This window comes from Carettochelys insculpta, chromosome 26 (genome assembly GCF_033958435.1).
Source record: "Carettochelys insculpta isolate YL-2023 chromosome 26, ASM3395843v1, whole genome shotgun sequence".
Lineage (NCBI taxonomy): Eukaryota > Metazoa > Chordata > Testudines > Carettochelyidae > Carettochelys > Carettochelys insculpta.
This window is the reverse complement of record NC_134162.1, coordinates 6,470,689-6,489,292: the sequence shown is the minus strand read 5'-3', so window position 1 is coordinate 6,489,292 and position 18,604 is coordinate 6,470,689. Positions and strand designations below refer to the sequence as shown.

General features: G+C 42.9%; 1 protein-coding gene across 11 annotated transcripts in view; it reads left to right on the top strand.

Moving 5' to 3' along the window:
- Positions 1-18,604, top strand: part of ANKS1A (ankyrin repeat and sterile alpha motif domain containing 1A) — a 163,668-nt gene that overhangs the window by 64,958 nt on the left and 80,106 nt on the right. For 10 of the 11 annotated variants that reach the window (XM_074977233.1, XM_074977224.1, XM_074977225.1 and 7 more), the window contains 5 exons: positions 3,181-3,377; positions 5,340-5,432; positions 11,433-11,550; positions 14,180-14,223; positions 16,228-16,360. In XM_074977233.1, the coding sequence (XP_074833334.1) occupies positions 3,181-3,377; positions 5,340-5,432; positions 11,433-11,550; positions 14,180-14,223; positions 16,228-16,360 (585 nt within the window). Of the gene's footprint in view, positions 1-3,180; positions 3,378-5,339; positions 5,433-8,372; positions 8,432-11,432; positions 11,551-14,179; positions 14,224-16,227; positions 16,361-18,604 lie in introns of those variants that run through there. The other variant, XM_074977231.1, reaches the window with a different exon arrangement.

Below are 18,604 nucleotides of genomic sequence, written 5' to 3'. Positions count from 1 at the left end.
ATGCCCACATCTTGAGTACTGCGTGCAGATGTGGTCTCTTCACCTCAAAAAAGATACATTGGCATTAGAAAAGGTTCAGAAAAGGGCGACTAAGATGATTAGGGGTTTGGAACGGGTCCCGTATGGGGAGAGGCTAGAGAGACTGGAACTTTTCAGTCTGGAAAAGAGGCGATTGAGGGGCGATATGATAGAGGTACATAAAATCACGAATGGTGTGGAGAAAGTGAATATAGAAAAATTATTTACCTTTTCCCATAATACAAGAACTAGGGGACACCAAATGAAATTGATGGGTAGTAGGTTCAAAACTAATAAAAGGAAATTTTTCTTCACACAGCGCACAGTCAACCTGTGGAACTCCTTGCCCGAGGAGGCTGTGAAGGCCATGACTCTAACAGAGTTTAAAAAAGAGCTTGATAAATTTGTGCAGGTTAGGTCCATAAATGGCTATTAGCCAGGGGTAAAGTATGGTGCCCTAGCCTTCAGTACAAGGGCAAGAGATGGATGGGAGGAGGTAAATCACTTGATCATTGTCTTCTGTTACCTTCTCTGGGGCACCCGGCGTTGGCCACCGTTGGCAGATGGGATACTGAGCTGGATGGACCTTTGGTCTGACCCAGTATGGCTGTTCTTATGTTCTTTTGCTTAACCACTGAAATTATCTATAAATTAACATCAGTAAAATGCAACTGCAGTGATTCCTATGTAGGTGATGCGTCTTCCCTTAAAAAGAGCCCTGAAGTACTGGCTGAATTCTGTGGCTGTGCAACAATGACACAACTCTGGGGGGAGACTGGCCTATGCAACAGGTTTGTTGGTAACAGAGGAGAAATCCCTTCTCCAACACTGATCAAGGAAGTCCAGGCTAAACATGGGTGAAGTCTAAAATGCCTTATGGCTAGCACAGTGTGAGCAGTCCTGTGGGGAAGGCATCAAACTGAACTGAAAATAGTGGTAACTGTTTTCCAGGAGGGGCAACTGGAAGGTCCTTTTGTGGATGTGTTCATGATACCTAAGCAGTGAGGCTCGGGGCTTCAATTACTGTTTACTTGCCAGGCTCCTCTTGCTTAATTTTAATTTGATTTAAATAGTGATTTAAACAATAGTAGGGTAGGAGTGAAAGGAATCTTGAAAGGTCATTTAGTCCAGCCCCTGGAGTGAGGCAGGAGGAAGTGTTATCTAAAACATTCCTGCCCAGGGGTTTAGACAAACACAAGTTTTTCTTAAAAACCTCCAGTAATGGAGATTACACAACCTTCCTAGGTAATTTTTCCCCCCCCTTTCTTAAATACTTTTACAGTTGGAGGTTAGACATTAGGAAAACTTGCTATCTCCCTTGCTGCTCTTTGTCTTGTTCTCGGTGGTTAAGGAGAACTCTCCTCTTTATGACAACTTCATATGCACTTGATTCTTATCATGTTCCCCTACAGTCTCCTCTTATGCAGACTAAACAAATCCAGTTTTTCAGCCTTTTGCGTACCTCACATTTTCTAGACTTTCAGACATTTGGCTGCTTTCTTATGGATTTTAATTTATCCACATCTTGTGGTACCCAAAACGGAAAACAGAATTGCAGTGCCTAGTGTATTCTGAGAATTACTCCTGCTAATATGTCCATGAAGCTGTTGGCTTTTTAGGACTGTTGTTGACTCATATATTTAGCTAGTGACCAACTACAGTCTTCAGATCCTTTTCTGCTATGCTTCTTCCTAGGTAATGATTTTCCTATCATGTATTTGTGCAGTGGATTATTCCTTCCTATGAGTAGTACTTAGTTGGTCCTTACTGAATTTTATCCTATTTGTTTTAGGTGATTTCTCTAGATGGTCAAGATGACTGTGAATTCTAATTTGTCCTTCCAAGTGCTTGCAAACCCTACTTGTCCCAACCTTATCCTGTGTCTTGATAATGGCAAATTAGTATGTTTGTGAAGTATCCCGTGTTAGTCTGGATGTGTAACAGCAAGGAAGGGTCCTGTCCGCACCTTATAGACTAACAAAACTTTTACGATAGTCTATAAGGTGCCACAGGACCGTCCAATGCTATGTTTGTGAAGTTAAAGAGTACACAGACCCACCACAGGTCCATGCAGGACCCCACTCAGTATACCCTTCCAACTTGATAATGAACCATTGATAACTACTCACTGAATATGGTTTTCCAACCATTTGTGCAGCCCTGTATATTTCCCTAGTTTGTGAGATTAAGTGAAACAATACCAAAAGCTGTACTAAAGTTGAGATATATCACATAATCTGTTTACCTCTGTCCATGGGGCTTCTTACCCCTGTCAAAGAAGAATATTAGGTTGGTTTGACATGACTTGTTCTTCACAAATCCATGTTGACTGTTAATTACTGCCATGTTGATTTTCAAGATTCTTAAAAGTGGATTTCTTGATTTGCTTCCAAGTCTTTAGGTTCCAGAATTCAGCTGACTGGATTGTAATGCCTTTGGTTTTCTTTATTCCCTTATACGTAGATGGGAATGTTTTCTTCATCATTTAAATCACTAAGTGGAAAGCCTCAGTTTAAGCAATCAATTTTAATAACCTTTTCCATTTGTGCTTCAGTTACATTTCTAAAGAAAAATTCTATCTCACTGGCTGATTTTAATGATTAAAGCACGTTGATTTACAGCTAAATAGTCTTTTACAGTGGACTTGATTATGTATTTTTGATATGGAGAAGGCTGTGTTATAACTCTATTTGAGAAATGGGAGCTTAATATTTTTGGATTGATTGTGAGCTTGAGTATGTTGGAACATAATGTATTGCTCTTAATGCACTACTTCCATAATTTGTGTCAAGTTGCATTAGAATTGTACCTGGAATTTTAAATACAATAACATGCAATTTATTGTTAAGCAAAATAACCTTAAATGTTCCAGATATATTAACTTCTTTTATCGAAGCACTTTTCACATTGATAACAATGATTGTAAGTTTAGGCCTTAACCTTGTGTTACATTCAGATTTTTTTTAAAACAGGCCTGTTAAGGAAAAATACCTTGGATTTTGTTGTTTAAACTACAATATCTGATGTACATTAGGGGAGAAAAAAAAAGCCTCTCCTTCCTCCACAAATCATCGTTTATATCCACCTTGTTTGTAGTGGCTGATTTGTCTGGCTCCTGCAGTTCTCAACATGTGATTGATGGAGCATTCTCATTTCTTCCAGGTGATGTGGAGAGAGCAGTGACTGAACTGATCATAGATTTTGAAACAAACCGAGAGGAGGAGAGTCCTTATGAAGCTTTATATAATGCCACATCGTGCCACTCCCTGGATAGCCTGGCCAGTGGGAGATCTTCAGACAGAGACTCTGTGAATAAGGAAGCAGAGACAGTCGGTCTTAAGGCGGCAGGAGTCAGGCCTGTATGTAGCCTTGTGTGGTGTTGTCTCTCTTTAGAGAACATGCATCTCCATTCACATAAACTACTGCACTCTTGCTGCAGGCTGTTGAGCATGCAGATACACAGCTGGGAATAATTTTTAGTTTCACCACTCAGCCCATGTAGAGCAATTGGGATATCAACCATTTTCCACCTGTGATATGCATGTTGCATTGAAAGTACTCCCCATGTGTAACTACTTCTACATCACATCAGTCTGCTTTTTGTCCAAGTCTGTAAGAGAATGAGTATGACCATGCTGGGTCAGACTCATGCTCCACTTATCCGAGAATACTGTTTTCTGATAGTTGCCAGTTGCAGATGGCTTAGACGGAACGAATAGAACAAGGCAGCTTACCAAGTGAGCTAGTCCCTGTCATATCCAGTCACAGTGTTGGCAAGTCAGTGGTTTAGGAGTGCCCAGAGTATGGGGTTGGATCTTTGACCATCTGATCTAATAGCTGTTGGTGGACTCTAGCCTCCAGAAACTTAATTTTTTTAAACCCACTTACGTTTTAGGGCTTCACAACATGCCCTGTCAGTGAACTTCAAAGGCTGACTGTGGATTGTGAGGAGAATGTTGTTTTAAAGCTGTTTGTTTTGTTGTTACCCTGATTCTTTAGCTGTGTAGGCAGCCTGGTGTTGGGCCGCTGAGTGGGTTTGACACTTGGAGTATAACTTATGCTGTCAGAATGTACTTTAGTTTAGGGTTTAATGTCTTGGCTTTAAGGAGACTTTGGGAGCTTAGTATGGTTCTCTGAGGTGTGTGACGCTTTTCCTTGCCACCATTTGCCCACTCTGAAATATATGGAATTCAGTCACCTCTGAAATCCCAGTGATAAACCTGAATTTATTTTGCACCATGCTTCAGCTGTTGTGATTACAGTTGGCAGCAATTTTTTCTGCAGGGCTTTTGCAGACCACGTCCTGCAGGTGGCACTGGAGGCTTCACAAGAAAATTACATAGTCAAGGAGAAGGTCGCTTTCAAAGAAATCAGCTTAACTAGCCTTCTGTTAATTGGATCAAAAGGAAAGCAAGAATGAATATTTCACCAGCTAGATGAATGGTGAAACCAGCTTTGTACATTTTTAAAAACTAGAACCAATATAACCTCTTTGTTTTTGACTCTAGCACATTTGCCATTGGAATAGTGATGTGAGACCAATCTGTAAAATCAGGTTCAGGAAAAATTTTGCTCGATCTTTTTTACAAAGAAACACACAAAGCTAACTCCTGACATGAACCACAGCCGAAAGTAGACTAAGTCCATATATGAGTCGTCTTTGTAATAGGGCCTCCTGCTTGAGTATGTCCACCTGGTAAGGGAAGAAGAGAGGAAGTGCTCGAAAAGTAGAAATGTATAGTAGTTCCCCCACACACACCCCAAAAAAAAAAACTACTGAGGATTTGGAGCAAATGCCTGAACATTGATGCTTTCCAGTACTTGATGCTGCTGGACAGAGCATGATTGCATCTAGATAAGTCAACATACAGTACAAATGCAATTAGCCTATGGCAGGGATTTTAGAGAAATTTAACAGTGAAGCAGTAACTTTATAATGTTGTGGGGAATGTGGTTCAGCTAAGTCTCCATATCCCTTGCATTCTCATAACTCAGCAGGTCTCTCCAGAACATATTTACTCCCGCTAAGGAAACTGAGTAATGTAAAATATTTGGATGTGCTCTCCCTTTCTTTCAGCTTACACAAGAATAATTAACTAATCCTTTGCAGCTTCAAGGAGCATAGAGTCAGAGAGTTGCATTTGTGAAGGAGAATAGGCACAAGCTCAGCTGGGATTCTCCCAGCTCTGTTACAGCAAATCCATCTTACTGTTCTTCACGCTAAACAAGCTGATCAGGGGATAGAATTTCCCTTAACTGTATAAGAGGGAGCCAAAGGGAAGAGTTCAAAAGGCTAGTGTCATTAGCTTTGTTTTAAACAGCAGAGAGAGCGTCCGCCTCCTCCAGCCAAGCCACCACCTGATGAAGAGGAGGACAACATGGAAAAGAAGCTAGGTCGCAGTGCTTCCTGTGAGGTAGGCAGGCTTCACTGAGTGCTTTTTTTTTTTACTGGGATGGGCAAACGTGTGGTTTCAAATGTGAGTTGTAATGGTCTGGGAGCAACCTAATGGAACTCCCTTATACATCTGATGATGAAAATGAAGCAGGCTGTACTACTGGTAGTTTGACATTGAAACTTCCCTTATGCCACCCTGCCAGTGCACCTCAGATGGGACCTGAAACCCTTCCTTGTGTTTCTGGCTGGGAGTTCCCTTAGGAAGAGACTTCGTGTGGCTTGATGGTTTTATGATGTGCCTAGTTGTCAACTTTCATGACCCCACTACATTTATTTTTGGTTAAATGTTGAAGCTTGAATTTGAGTTCATGTCTGCAGGGATAGTGAAAATTGGTGCAACTCCACTGACTTAAAGGAGCTGAACTCATTAATAGCAGCTGAGGATCTGACCCCATACATATCTGGGAGAAAGAAGTCTTCTGCAAATATCTAGTGTGTCTATCTTCCTTTGTCATGCAAAATGTGAATGTTCACATAGGACTGTTGCTCGCAGACTGTCTTGTTGCTTATTTTGCCAAATGCCCAGCACTTCCAATGAACAAGCTCTGCAAAGGGCACTTGAATGGGAAAAGGCCCTAAATGTGTACTTGAAGACTTCTGCTGACATGTAATAAAGATCCCCAGAGAACCTTGCTAACTTTCTGCTATCCTACAAATCTTAAGCTTTCCACAAGTAAGATGCATATAAAAATACATGTTGAAAGTCTCTTTTTTTTTTTTGCTCCTGCCTTTTGAATGGACTTCCATTTCACCAGACATTTTGGTTTTGAATTTTTGTTCATTGTCTTGCTCTGATAGTAATTGGAGTGTAGCATGTGTACAAAAGGTGTCAGAAGTGCTGGCGGTTTAAAAAAAATGTGGTGAACTGTGCAGTACGTCTGGAGATATTGTGGGGTAAAATGAATTTGAGACTGGTTAGTTAAGGCCTATTTATTGGCATTTTAATGCCATTACAAATGGTCTTTCAGATGAATTTCACAATCTTTTTTCCATCTGCCTGCCCTTTGGTGGGGAGAGTTGGGGATAGAAGGAGCTGGCAGAAGGGGTTAACATGTAATTTGAAAGTACAAACTCGGCTTGTAAAGATAAGAATTGTGGAGGGTAGATATGGTCATGAACCTAATACAAAACACTTGCTCTTACTGTTCCTCCATTAAAAGTGTTTGAGGAAATGTGAACTTGCTTGGGAAAACCTGGCTGGCTGTGAACTTGCTCGGGAAGACCTTGTGCATAAAGTGACTCTTTGGGGCATGCTGATTTGAAACCAATTGCAGTGATGTAAATGACATGCACTACCTGAATTACTGGAGCTCCCTGATAGTGATTTTATGGAGCTGAGATAAAACATTTTTAATTTCAGGTGATTGCTGCTGCTCCTTTAGTTCGGACTTTCTGGGGAAACTCAGGTTTCAGGGTAAAAGTTTCTATCCTTGGTCTCTGCCGTAGGACAATTTTTATTTTGGGGGGGGGGGGGTGGTTTGAAGCTAATGGCTAAATTTAAGAGGAATCCTAGTGTTTAATCTAAAAAGACCAGTATTTTTGTTCAGATGGCAATGAATCATGGCTGATGCTGAATCTTGGCACATGTGGCCCTAATGGTGGAATCACTAACCAAGTGTTACTGTGAGGGAACTAAAAAGTCACCCTGGAGCGATTTTTTTTTTTTTTTTTTTTTTAAATATAGTAGCAGTAGAAGGTTTTTATCTCTGCCCACTGAAACCCTGCCCTGTTGTACTATCATAACATATATTTCCCCTGTCAGGTCTGTCCAGATTGGGGCAGCATGCATGAGAAAGAAATTAAATGTCTTATTGAATCGCATGTCACAGAATCCTCCTCCTCCTCCTCAAAACCTGCCATAGCATTAGGTACAGGAAGAGAACACGATTGCAGGGAAAATTAGACTTGATTGTTATTTTTAGCTGCCCTCTATAAATGTGAAACTTTCATTTTGAAATAGCCTTTTATTCTACTGCCATGAGAGAACCATCACAATATATGCACTTGTTCCTCACTTAAGCTCTTTGACTTGCCCTGTTGAAAGATGTTCCACACTTCTATGTGCAGAATAGCTGATGGCTCAAAGCCCCTGAGTGCATTCTCTCACCACCCATGGAACTCTTCTCTCCCTGTAACATAATAGGAGACTGAAATCTCAAACAAAGCTTCAGTTCATACTTTACTTATTGCTCCCACCATCAAAAATGGAAGCTTAGGTACAACTAGTCTCTAATGCAAAATGATTCCAACTGCATTGCCTGTAGTTCTTTGCCTGGGGGAGACAGATTTAGAGCCAGACAGCCTGTGTTTAGTGTGTTCTAAGTTAAAACAATAAATTGTCAAGGTAGCACAGACCATTAAGAAATGAATTTCACCCAATCACCTAGATTGGGAAGTGATCAAAGTTGATAGCATTAAATATGTTTGACAGGGTGTTTTGGCAGCACAGACGGGATGATGGCTCCCAATGAACAGTCTGATGTACTTCAGGAAAAGAGCCATGTGCATGAGTGATAAATGAGAACTTGAGTTTCCTTCTGCCCATCCTTGGTGCACATCAAGGTGGAAATTAGATAGCGTGGGACTTAGGCTCTGTCTTCTTTCAGTTAAACATACTCAAATGTGAAATGTTGCAAGCAAGTGACTGCTGAGGGTGGAAAGCCCTAGATTAAGAGTCACTACTTCTCCCCCGCCCCCCCCCCCGCCAAAAAAAAAAAAGGGTTCTAGTCTTGGACTTCCAGGACAAAGTGAAAGAGGTACCTATTCCCAGTACTTTGGGATAAAATATCTACCTCAGAGGAGAGGTGTCTTCATATTGAGTGTATGAGACCCTTACTTGAATAGGTGATGTGTACAGGCCAAGTTAAAATAACCATCAGTGTGTGTATTTTCTATTCAGTCCCTCCCACCTAAATGAGGTGTCCAGCTATACTTGAAGCAGTCTGGATAGTCCAACCAGTAAGTTCTGTAGAGTGCTTGCATGGTTTGAAACCTTCATTAAATAACGGTGCGTTGTTAGTCCAGGCCATTGTGTTAGTACCCGATCTTGGTAGTTGAATGTAGCAGGCAGTCACGTTGTAGCTTAGACTTACAGGGTAAGGTTCTGCCCCCATAGTGTTTGTACAGCAGCTAACACAGCAGAGTCCTCATCTCAGTTGGGATTACTGTGATAAAAATTCTAAAAAAGTAAAATAACTTTTTTGTCATGAGCAGCAACACGGTGCAGAAAATAACAGTAAATTGGGTGCGTTGGCTAAAAAAATCTGGTGTAATGTCCAAAAATGTCCAAGGTCTTAATTGTTCTAGCACAAATTGGAGGGAGCATGATGAAATACTACAACTGGAAGTGACCTCAATGGGTCATTGAATCCAGTCCTCTGCCCTTGCTGTAGGACCAAACACCTTCTAGAGCATGTCCAAGGGAAGCCTATCCTACCTGCTCCTATCTTCCCAACCTGCCTAGGCAATTGATTTCAGTGTTTGACCACCCTGACAGCTAGGAAGTTTTTTCTAATGTCCAACGTAAACCTCCCTTGCTGCAGTTTACTACTTTGTCCTATCATCGGGGTGAAAGGGAACAATTTTCTACTTGTTGAAATACCCATTTAGGTACTTCAAAGCTGCTGTCAAGTCCCCTCTGTGTTCTTTTTTCCCCAACTAAACAAAAAATTGTTTAACTCTTCCCTCATAGATCCTGTTTTCTAGACCTTGAATCATTTTTGTTGCTGTAGAAACATGGCCATTCCAAAAGCTGCTACTTGCCATGACCTGTTTAAAGCTTTCGTTCTGTGGAGGTAGGATGACCAAAGTAGCAAGTGGAATTAAAATCCAGTATGAGGCTAGCAGGCTAATAGATACCTATATAAGAAAAAGCCCAAATATAAGCAATGTCCCCATAAAATCAAGACACCTGTGTACTCTATGTGAATGTAAGCAGCACTGACCAGTCCGATACACTTGGCAATAGTTAGTGCTCGTGGTTTCACTGCATATAAATCAGGCTGAAATTAATTAAGCTCTGTTAAGCTGAAACTTGCCAGGCTTCTGCACAAGATAGGGAGGTAGGGTAGGACAGGCCTCAGGCAGGTGACTGACCCTCAGTGCTGACTGAACAATGCCTCCCTAGCGGCATATAGAATGCGCTGCCCAGGGCTCTGGTGGAAATTGAAAGGCCCCATGGCTCCCCGGTGCCACTGCAGTAGCGGTGGTGGGGAGCCCCGTACAACTTGGAATTGCTGGGCCCTAGGGCAGTTGTCCCCTTTGCACACGTCCCCTAACCATGCTGAATGTAGTAGATGGGCGGATGAGACTGGATGGGTGAGTTGTGGTAGCGGGATTATTGTCAACGTTAAGTGAAAGGCCAGTCATGGACCTGAGTGCAGGCTGCACAGGTTAATGCATGCCCTATTACTGAAGGTCTTGGGTTCCTCATTTAAGGCTTTCAGGGAATCAAGTGTGTTTGAACTGCAAATGTGTACCTAAATGCAAAAGCTTGGTAAACTTAGTTTTATTAGATACCCAGAGCATGTTCTTCAGAAGATATGCTAAGGTCCACCACCATGCTAAACTCCTGAGCCTGTTTCACCTTCAGAGTGAGTTAGCTTGCATGTGATACAGACAAAGGGTATGGCTACATTGACCTCCATTCAAGTCATTAGAATTGTGAATTGTAATACTCACCAAAATGCTGTCTCCCCAATGTGGACATTGATGGATGTGGACTCATAAATGTAGTATTCTTCAGACAGGACTATACTGAGTCAAAGCAGGAGTCATGTAGTTGGTGCTTTGTGCCCTCATGGGGGAGTTACTGCCCAGCACTTCAGGGCGGCACTGCTGTTGATGATGCCAGTGGCTGTACTGCAGAGCAATGTAGTCATGCCCTTACTCTTTCTAATACACTGGAGTTGCAATAGATCGCACAAGGTAACTTGACTGCCTGGAAGGTTGGGTGTGTTCTGAGGCCATCCCTGGCAGGCTTCCGAGAGGTAACACGTTGTGCATATGTATCAGAGAGGTCACCGTGTTAGTCTGTATCTTCGAGAACGACAAGAAATCCTGTGGTACCTTGCAGACCAACAGATCTTTTGGAGCGCAAGCTTTCGTGGGCACAGACCCGCTTCGCTCATGCACCTGACAAAGCGGGTCTTTGCCCACGAAAGCTTATGCTCCAAAACATCTGTTGGTCTGTAAGGTGCCACAGGATTTCTTGTGGTGCATAGGTACTCTGCAGCAAGGCTCCTGCATTTTGCTGCTATCCAGTGCAGTTGCTTGGGGATTGTTCCAGGTACTTTGAATTGCAATATGAGGGTTCTCTTGGCTCAAGTATGGAAATTAGTAATAGAATCACTTAACTGCCCTTTGTTTTCTGATTGGTTTGGGTCTTATCCGTCTGAAGCATGCTGTGAAACTAGATATTGAAAATGCCAGTTGTGACTTGTGGCATGCGGGGAAGTGTGTAAAGGAGGCAGCTTGGGTTTGTGCGACAAGCATGCTTGCCAGCTGCTGAAGAAGCCCATCAATAGTGAGATAGTTAAGGTTTCTACAGGAGTATGGCGCATATAGTCTCCATCAGCATCCCTTGAAAGTAGATAGGGTGGACTTTCCAGCTGTGTTTGTGTTTTGGTTTTTTTGTTTTGTATGGTTTTTTTGTTTTGGTTTTTTACCTTTTTGTTTTGTTTGGGACTTCCTGCAGACTGAGCAATGAATGCTTACATCAGTTACTTGGGCAGTTTGGATGTCTTTTGCTCGTCACAAGAGCTAAAAAGTAGAGTGTCAGAGGGAGGAGGTGTTTGCATTTTAAAGTGACAATTATAGCTTCGGGAATGGGGCTCGAACCAAGGGGTAGATTCTGCAGCACGTGTGTAGTCAGAACAGTGGCCGATCTGAGGGTTCTGTGCATGCTGGAGGGGTAAATGACCCTGACTTCAAAAGACTACAGCATGCTGTGTTCCACTAGGCCTCTGTGGTGTGGAGGAAGAGCAGGGGGAGTGCGACGGAGGAGGAAGAACATCCTTATGAACTGTTGCTGACAGCGGAAACTAAAAAGCCACTCGCATTGGATAGAAAAATTAGAGGTAAGAGATGGCAACCAATGCCATGACTAGCATGGGGTGGAGAGGCGGCAAAAGGGGAGGAATTTCATCCAGTTATTTCTCTGGGTTGGATGGCAGGGTGGTGTGGTATTCTGTTGTGCAGTTAGGTTCCTTTGGTAATGTGCTTCCAGTCTCAGAGGCAAGGCTTCAAATATTCCTGCCTCAATGCCTTAAGTAAGAGAACGTTTTTTGCCTTTTGGGTAAATGACATCCTGGGGACTTGACCCACTGAGCTTAAAACAAAAGACTCCTGTACTGAAAGCCAGGAAATCAGGAGTAAAAAGGGAGACTGTCCACCCCATTTCCAATAGGGAAAAATCCTGGTCAAGCAAGTCAAATGTAAGTGTATAAATAGTAATGGGCTAGATCCTCCGCAGGCGTAAATCAGGCTCAATACAACAATGCTTATTCATGTCAGCTAAGCATCCTGGCCCTGGAATCATAATCAAAAATCAACACATGCACCATTGGCTGGCAGAGCGGATTAGAAAAGTAAATTAACAAAGGAGGAAAACAAACATATAGCAAGTAAGTCAGTTTTAGGCACCAGTTTAAAGCGCAGACATGCCATCTGATTAAACACTGCTCTTGGCTCTCTTCTCCCAGAGGAACCTACATTTAGTGGCTTATATGGGATATGAGAAACAAAGAGCTCTGCACACCACCCTATATTTTGTAGGCAGGAAGCATTGCATTTGGTTTGCTTCTTGACTTGGGAAGACTTGTAGATGAAAACGCTGCTCAGCGTGTCAAACAAAAACAAGCAGAAGTTCTGGGAGACTTAATTTAAATTTCCCGTCTGAAGTTGCAAACGTTTCATTCTCGGACCGAAAGGGCACCAAACATGACCCAATGTTGACTGTGGCTTGTCCTCCAAAATCACTCCCCTTATGAGTCTGTTCACAGATGCTTGTTTACTTTTCCTGAATGCCACCCATAATACACATGCTGTGGCAATGTGGTGGTTAACTTTTCCCACCGACCTTTGCCAGTGCTATTTGTTGTCTGATGCAGAATTGCAGTGCTTTTCAAGTTGATTCACAGTCCCAAATGGGGGAAGTCCTTCGGTGACAGTAGTTGAAAAGCTAGCTTATGTCTTCTAATGCTTGACTCAAAAGGTTTGATTCACAGAATACAGCTACTGTTGGACTTATTTTTTCTGTAAGCTGCCAGTGATGATGACTTTCTTTTGCTGTTGTCATTTGGCTTAAGGCATAGATGAGCCTTCAGAATAGGGTGTGTACATGTATGGTTACAGACACATAAAGTAATGTACACTTTAAACTGCAGTACTTCAAAGTGATAACTTTTAGCACACATGCATGGAGACTTCAGTTCAAATCTTGGTCCAGGATGCTCTCCATCTGCAGAGGCTGTGGGCTCAAGGCCTTAAGAGGAAGGAGTTGAGATAAGCCTCTTGTCATCCATTTAGCTGAATAAGGAGATGGAGAGGAATCCTGATGACTGTCCAGAAGGAAGGATTATGGCTCTGAAACTGTGGGGTTGTCTCATAGTTCTCAAGAACCCCACTTGTCTGTTTGGAGGTGAGAACTCCAAGAATGTAACTGTTTCATTCTGTGTGTGTGTATTTATTCTTTTCATTCTGGATTGAAATAGTTCTAGATCTATTACTAAAAGAGGTGGCTCTGCACAAGTGGTAGGTAAGGTGCTGGTGTTACAGGGAAAGGGGCCTACCGGTACTTTGCTTTGTGCTGTATGAAAGAATCTGAATGCAAGAGGTAACAGGAAGCCTGGTGTGAGAGGGAGAAGGGAGAGGTCTTGATCAGTTCCACTCCTGTTTTCTGACACAGCAGGTGATGTTGGGGTGGGAAGAATGGGGAGAAGTGCTTGCTGACGAGGAGTCCATTTTTCCAGTATCAACATTCCTGTTCATTCTCCTTTTTTAAATGATGCTTTTTGTTTGCAGCTTTTACCTTTCAAATTAATGGTTTGAGCAGCGAGAGATGGCACTATAGCAAAGCAAAAGGTGTTGCAGCTGTTCTTGTTCTGTTGATTTTTCCTCCTTCCGTGAGGAGAATAGGAGGGCTCTTCCAGGACCTAAATGGCACAGCATTCAGTTAATCACTGCATCATTTAACAACATGCGTTTGACAGCGCTTGTGTTTTGTTGTTTAAGGCACAAAGTTCCAGGTGTGTTGCTTGTAATAGTAATTTCCTTCATTGAGAATTGCTGCCTCCCTTCTTGCACTGCTGCTTTCCATCTTGCATCCAGGCATGACTGCACAAGTGTTCTTAGCCCCTTGGTGCTGGATTCCTTTTGTGACTGGATTAAAGCAGTTGTTTTGGGCTTTTCTTTGAAAACTGAGCTGACTCTGTATCACTGTTAAGATTCACCTGATGCTGAGGTCAGAGGTTCATGCCTGGCTTGGGTTGATCCAAACCAGCTTACCATTTCACATGCAAAAGAATTTTGACATGGTTTTAAATGTGTAGAAATGGAAGCCATGTGATCAGAATTAAGTTCATGGCCACGGTCGTCCTTGTGGATTGGTCAGAGGGGGTTGGTAAAACGCAGGGCAGCTTGGGAGATGAATCAAAAGTTGGATGGAGGAAAACATTCCAGGTTTTGACCTTTTTTCTTTTTTTAAAGGGGAATCGTCCTCTTCAGGTGCTCTCAGCAGCAACCAGCCTCAGGTAGGAGTGATTTGGTTCGTTCTGATGTGCGCTAAAGATGATACGAGAGAAGCAAATTTTTCTTTGCCATCACAATTCTGTCTTTCCTGGGAAACAGCAAATCCACAAACCATGTGTTTCACTTTTGGGAGAGAGGTATAAGCCTGCATTTGTGCAGCTCAAGATGGTTTAAAAGCTTAAGGGTAAAATAGCACTCCTATTTCCTAGTCACCAAAACATTCCTTAACTGCCCCTTCTTTAAGGTGGAAGTCTTTTTCTGATTTTTTTTTTTTTCCTCCCCTTTGGGGGTGGGAGGCGGAAACAAGGAAATAAAATTCAAGGAAGCTCACAAAGCAGGGCTGCATTCTGTCAGGATGATGTGATCTAAACTGTGTCCAGTGTGATTACAGAGTTACTAGACATGAACACATGCATGTGGCTGGCAAGGTTTTCCTGTTTGAGGCATCACTAATCAAATTTAAAATGTGTGCAAGTGTTTCTCCTTTCTCTAAGAACTTTACTTAGAGTCACTGTTGGTTCTTTATGCATCTGCCCCATATCAACCAGTTGCTCTGGTCTCTTCTGTGCCATGACAAATACAGACTTGTATGCAACTAGTGAAAGAAACTTTATGGCATGATTTATGATAGTGAGGCCTAGCTGCGTACGAGCAGGCACAGGAAAGATCTGTCAATGCCCTCTGGGATTCCCCACTTTCCCTAATTTCCTCTTGAAAACTGTCTGGCTTCAAAGGGAGGGGAGTGAGGGTGGTGCAGTCTGGGAAGACTGAAGCAGGTGCTATCAAGGCACACAGGGTTAAAAGATGTGTGATTGAGATGATTCAAACATCTCATTAGACAAAGAGGCTTCTGCAAAATGGCCATTTGTTTTGAGGGCAACGCAGTGTGAGATTGATGACCTAACTCCCCGACAACCACTTGTGGGGAATTTTCCCCCATTGCTGCAACAAAAAAGCTCAGAATGCAACAGGGTTCAGGGAACTGACTGCTGCAACAGTCCGACTCTGACAATTAGTGGGGATGCACTAAGTTGACTTTGGGGGCAAGTGCGGACACTCAACCTCAGCTTTATAAAGTCCAATGTTACAAATTCTACTGATAAATTTGACCTTATTACGTAGTGTAGACAACACCCCTAATTTTGGAGTTGGGAAACTGGGCAAAAAGAGCTGGCGAGATGCTTGATTCTTGTCATCCTGGGGAGATGTGGGATGGGTAAATAGATGGGAGACTTGGGTTGTATGAGGAAGACAACAGCAGCATGTTTTTAGAACAGTTCAATGAGCATTTTGTGTGTGGAGGTACTTGACTACTGGCCAGAGAGCTCACTGAAATTCACCTCTTGTTCCATACCAGGGCTGACTAACTTAGTCTGCAATATGTCTGTATTTAGATTTAAATGGTCTTTAATGTGCTTGGCACTGTATAAACAACGTGGCCTGTCCCCAAAGGGGCTGACGTAGTCCATTAGGTGTTAGTCAACTCCTGCTGTATGTGAACCCTCACATGTAGATTGACTGGAAGGTCAAGTGCAGGGGTGTGTGTGTGTGTGTGTGTGTGTGTATTTATAATGTTTACTAAATGAGCTGACCAGGTAAGAATGGCCATATTGGTGCAGTGTTGTCTGTTCTGACACTGGCCAGGATCAGATGCTTCAGAAGGCAAGAGCAGAAGAGGGCAGTGTTGAGTCATCCAGTCCCATTTGTGGCCATTATAACCTGCATTTTGTGCATAGGGCCTTTCAGTTACTAGGTCACTTGTAGAATTAAACCTTAAATATAAACTACAGGGGACATTTTCAAAGGCACAGATGAGTTAGGCAGCCAGTTCCCACCAAAGTATCCCCTACACCTCTGAAAATCTACCTGTGTTTTAATTACTTCCCCCAGGTGATATACTTTTTACCTATTAAGCAGAGTGGAAGCAATATTTGGCCTGTTTTTACCATTGCAGTGGAGATGACCACACTAGCTGTGATGTTGGCATAATCAAGATCTATTTGCAGGCCCAGCCCCGCAAAGGCGCGTCTTCCCATGATAGTCAGTGGCCATTGAATCACCAAGTTTCTTCCGACCACTCTCCTAGCCATACTGAGCAACATCCAAACACTGAATCACGCTTGACTGAGACCTCGACAGGTAAGGCTCTTGTGCTTGTTGTTCATTTTGCTGTAATAGTAACCCTACTTCTTTGCTTATCTGTGAGGTTTTTGGTACAAATTTGCATTAGATACCCTGAAATATTCTCCCTATGCAGGCTTTAATCTCTGCTGATCTGCTCTTCTCTGCAACTGCCATTACCCTCCCTCGCCTTTGCCTGATTCCTCCTTGGCATCCTCTGTGGGATATTCTGTCCTGGTCGTGGGGTGGGCTCTTCATTTGAACAGGCTGAATGGGTAGCTGTTCTTTCCTTTCAAACAGAGACCTCTTTGTTGGCCTTCATGAGAGGAGATTGAGTAGACTATTCTGTGTGGGCTGAAGTGTTGTAGCATGCAGCAAAAACTATAGCCAGATGCTTTTCTGCCTTCGGACAGAAATGCCAGTAAATGTTAAACTGGGGTGTTGACAACACGAGGAGTTGAGAAGAGAAAAGGAAGCAGAAGAAAGAGACGGCTGAGGTTGGAAAGACTTAAAGTTAAGATGACTGCGTAGTCTATTGAATAATTTTCCCAGTTGTGGATCCTGGTTAAATCATGTCATGATTAAAGCAGGGTTTGACCTTGCTGTGTATATGGATGAAGTGTCTTAATGTACTTCTGGTTTATATTACAATCTTGTATCATTGCAAAGTTGTCACGTGGCCATGGGATATATTGAACCAGTGGTCTGGTCCTGCAACTGTTGCATGGTTAAGTGCTGGGACATCCCATGCAGGATAAAAGTGTAGGTTGGACCTCAGAGATGTCGTCTTTTCCCCGCTTAACAATTTTGTCTGCAGACTTTATGCTGCAATTACATCCATCAATTACCTCACTTCCTTAGAATTTTTAACCACCCTCACTTTGGTTTGGGAGTGCTGTACCTAAAATGCTCATGAAAGGGGCTTGACACAGGCAAGAGAGTGAGAGTTCCCTCAATTGACTGTTCAGCCAGCTAATCTCTTTTCCAACTTTTGCTGCTGTTCCATTCCCAGAGGGAAGCTGCCAGTTGTACAAGTGCCTTGTGTATTTCTAACAACAAACAAAGGTATAAAGGGCCAAATAAAACTAATCAAATACACATTTGTGTGTTGTTGCAACCTGTTGTCTGGATGTTAAACACAAGAGAAGTGAGGTAATATTTTCTTATTGGGCCACCTACTGTTGGTGGAAAAGACACAAAGCTCTTTTTGTCTAGAGAAAGTAACCTGAGTTTGAGCTAAATTTCAAGGTGGGACAAATCTTACGCTTGTTTTTAGATGAGACGTTCTGCTTACTTTTTGCAGTCCTGAGAGTGAGCTATGGCAAACTCAAAAACATGACACGTGCCAACAAATGATCCACCAGTAAAGGATATTACATCACCCACGTTCTCTCAGATCAAATTGGTGTTATTGGGGACCCCAGCTTCCCCCGGTTAACTGCTAACCCAATAATTGTCTTTTTGTTTCCAGGAAAAGGAAACGTTGCATTGAAACAATCCAAGAATTAGCATTTGCAAATGAGTCAGTCAAACCTATAGCAAAAAAGGAAACCTGTGTGAAAGGAGTCTGTTTCTTTCCAACCTGTAGATTAGTGGGTTGTCACAAAATGTACTAGGGCATTTGGCCCTGTTGACAGAGACCTGTCCTCCTTGTTGTGTTCTTGTTTGAGAGGAGCGTATTTCCCCAACACTCAATTCAAGTCATTACAGTATGTGTACTAGCAGTCACTGACAGGAGTACAATCCTTGCTATACACGGACCAGAAAGTTGTGGTTCTTTCCAAGAATGCTTACCCGTCATTTAGCAAGTACTTGACTTATGAGTACTGGCTCAAGTGAGGGACATAATACATACCTTTGTTCACAAAAAGAGTGAATGTACCCCACTTACACAAACCAGCTGCGGGGGCCCTGGCCATGGTGCAGGGAGACGTGCAGCCCCGTGGCTGGAGCAGAGCCAGCCATGGGGTCCCCAGCTAGGGCACAAGGAGACCCGCAGCCCCAGCCTGCCACTTCCCAACACCCACCCAGACCTGGAAACCCCCAGTCCACCGCACCCCCACAGGTACTGCACCTTTTCCAACATCCCCCCCCCCCACCAAGGTTCACTTACGTTTCAAGATGCATGCTGCCACTTGTTCCCCTGATTAGGAGCACTAGGAACCAATCGGAGATGTTAACGTGTATTTTAATGGGAATTTAGTGTCCCACTTGAGAGTTTTCGCCTATGAGCAGAAAGTTCGGTACGAGTTGTACTGATAT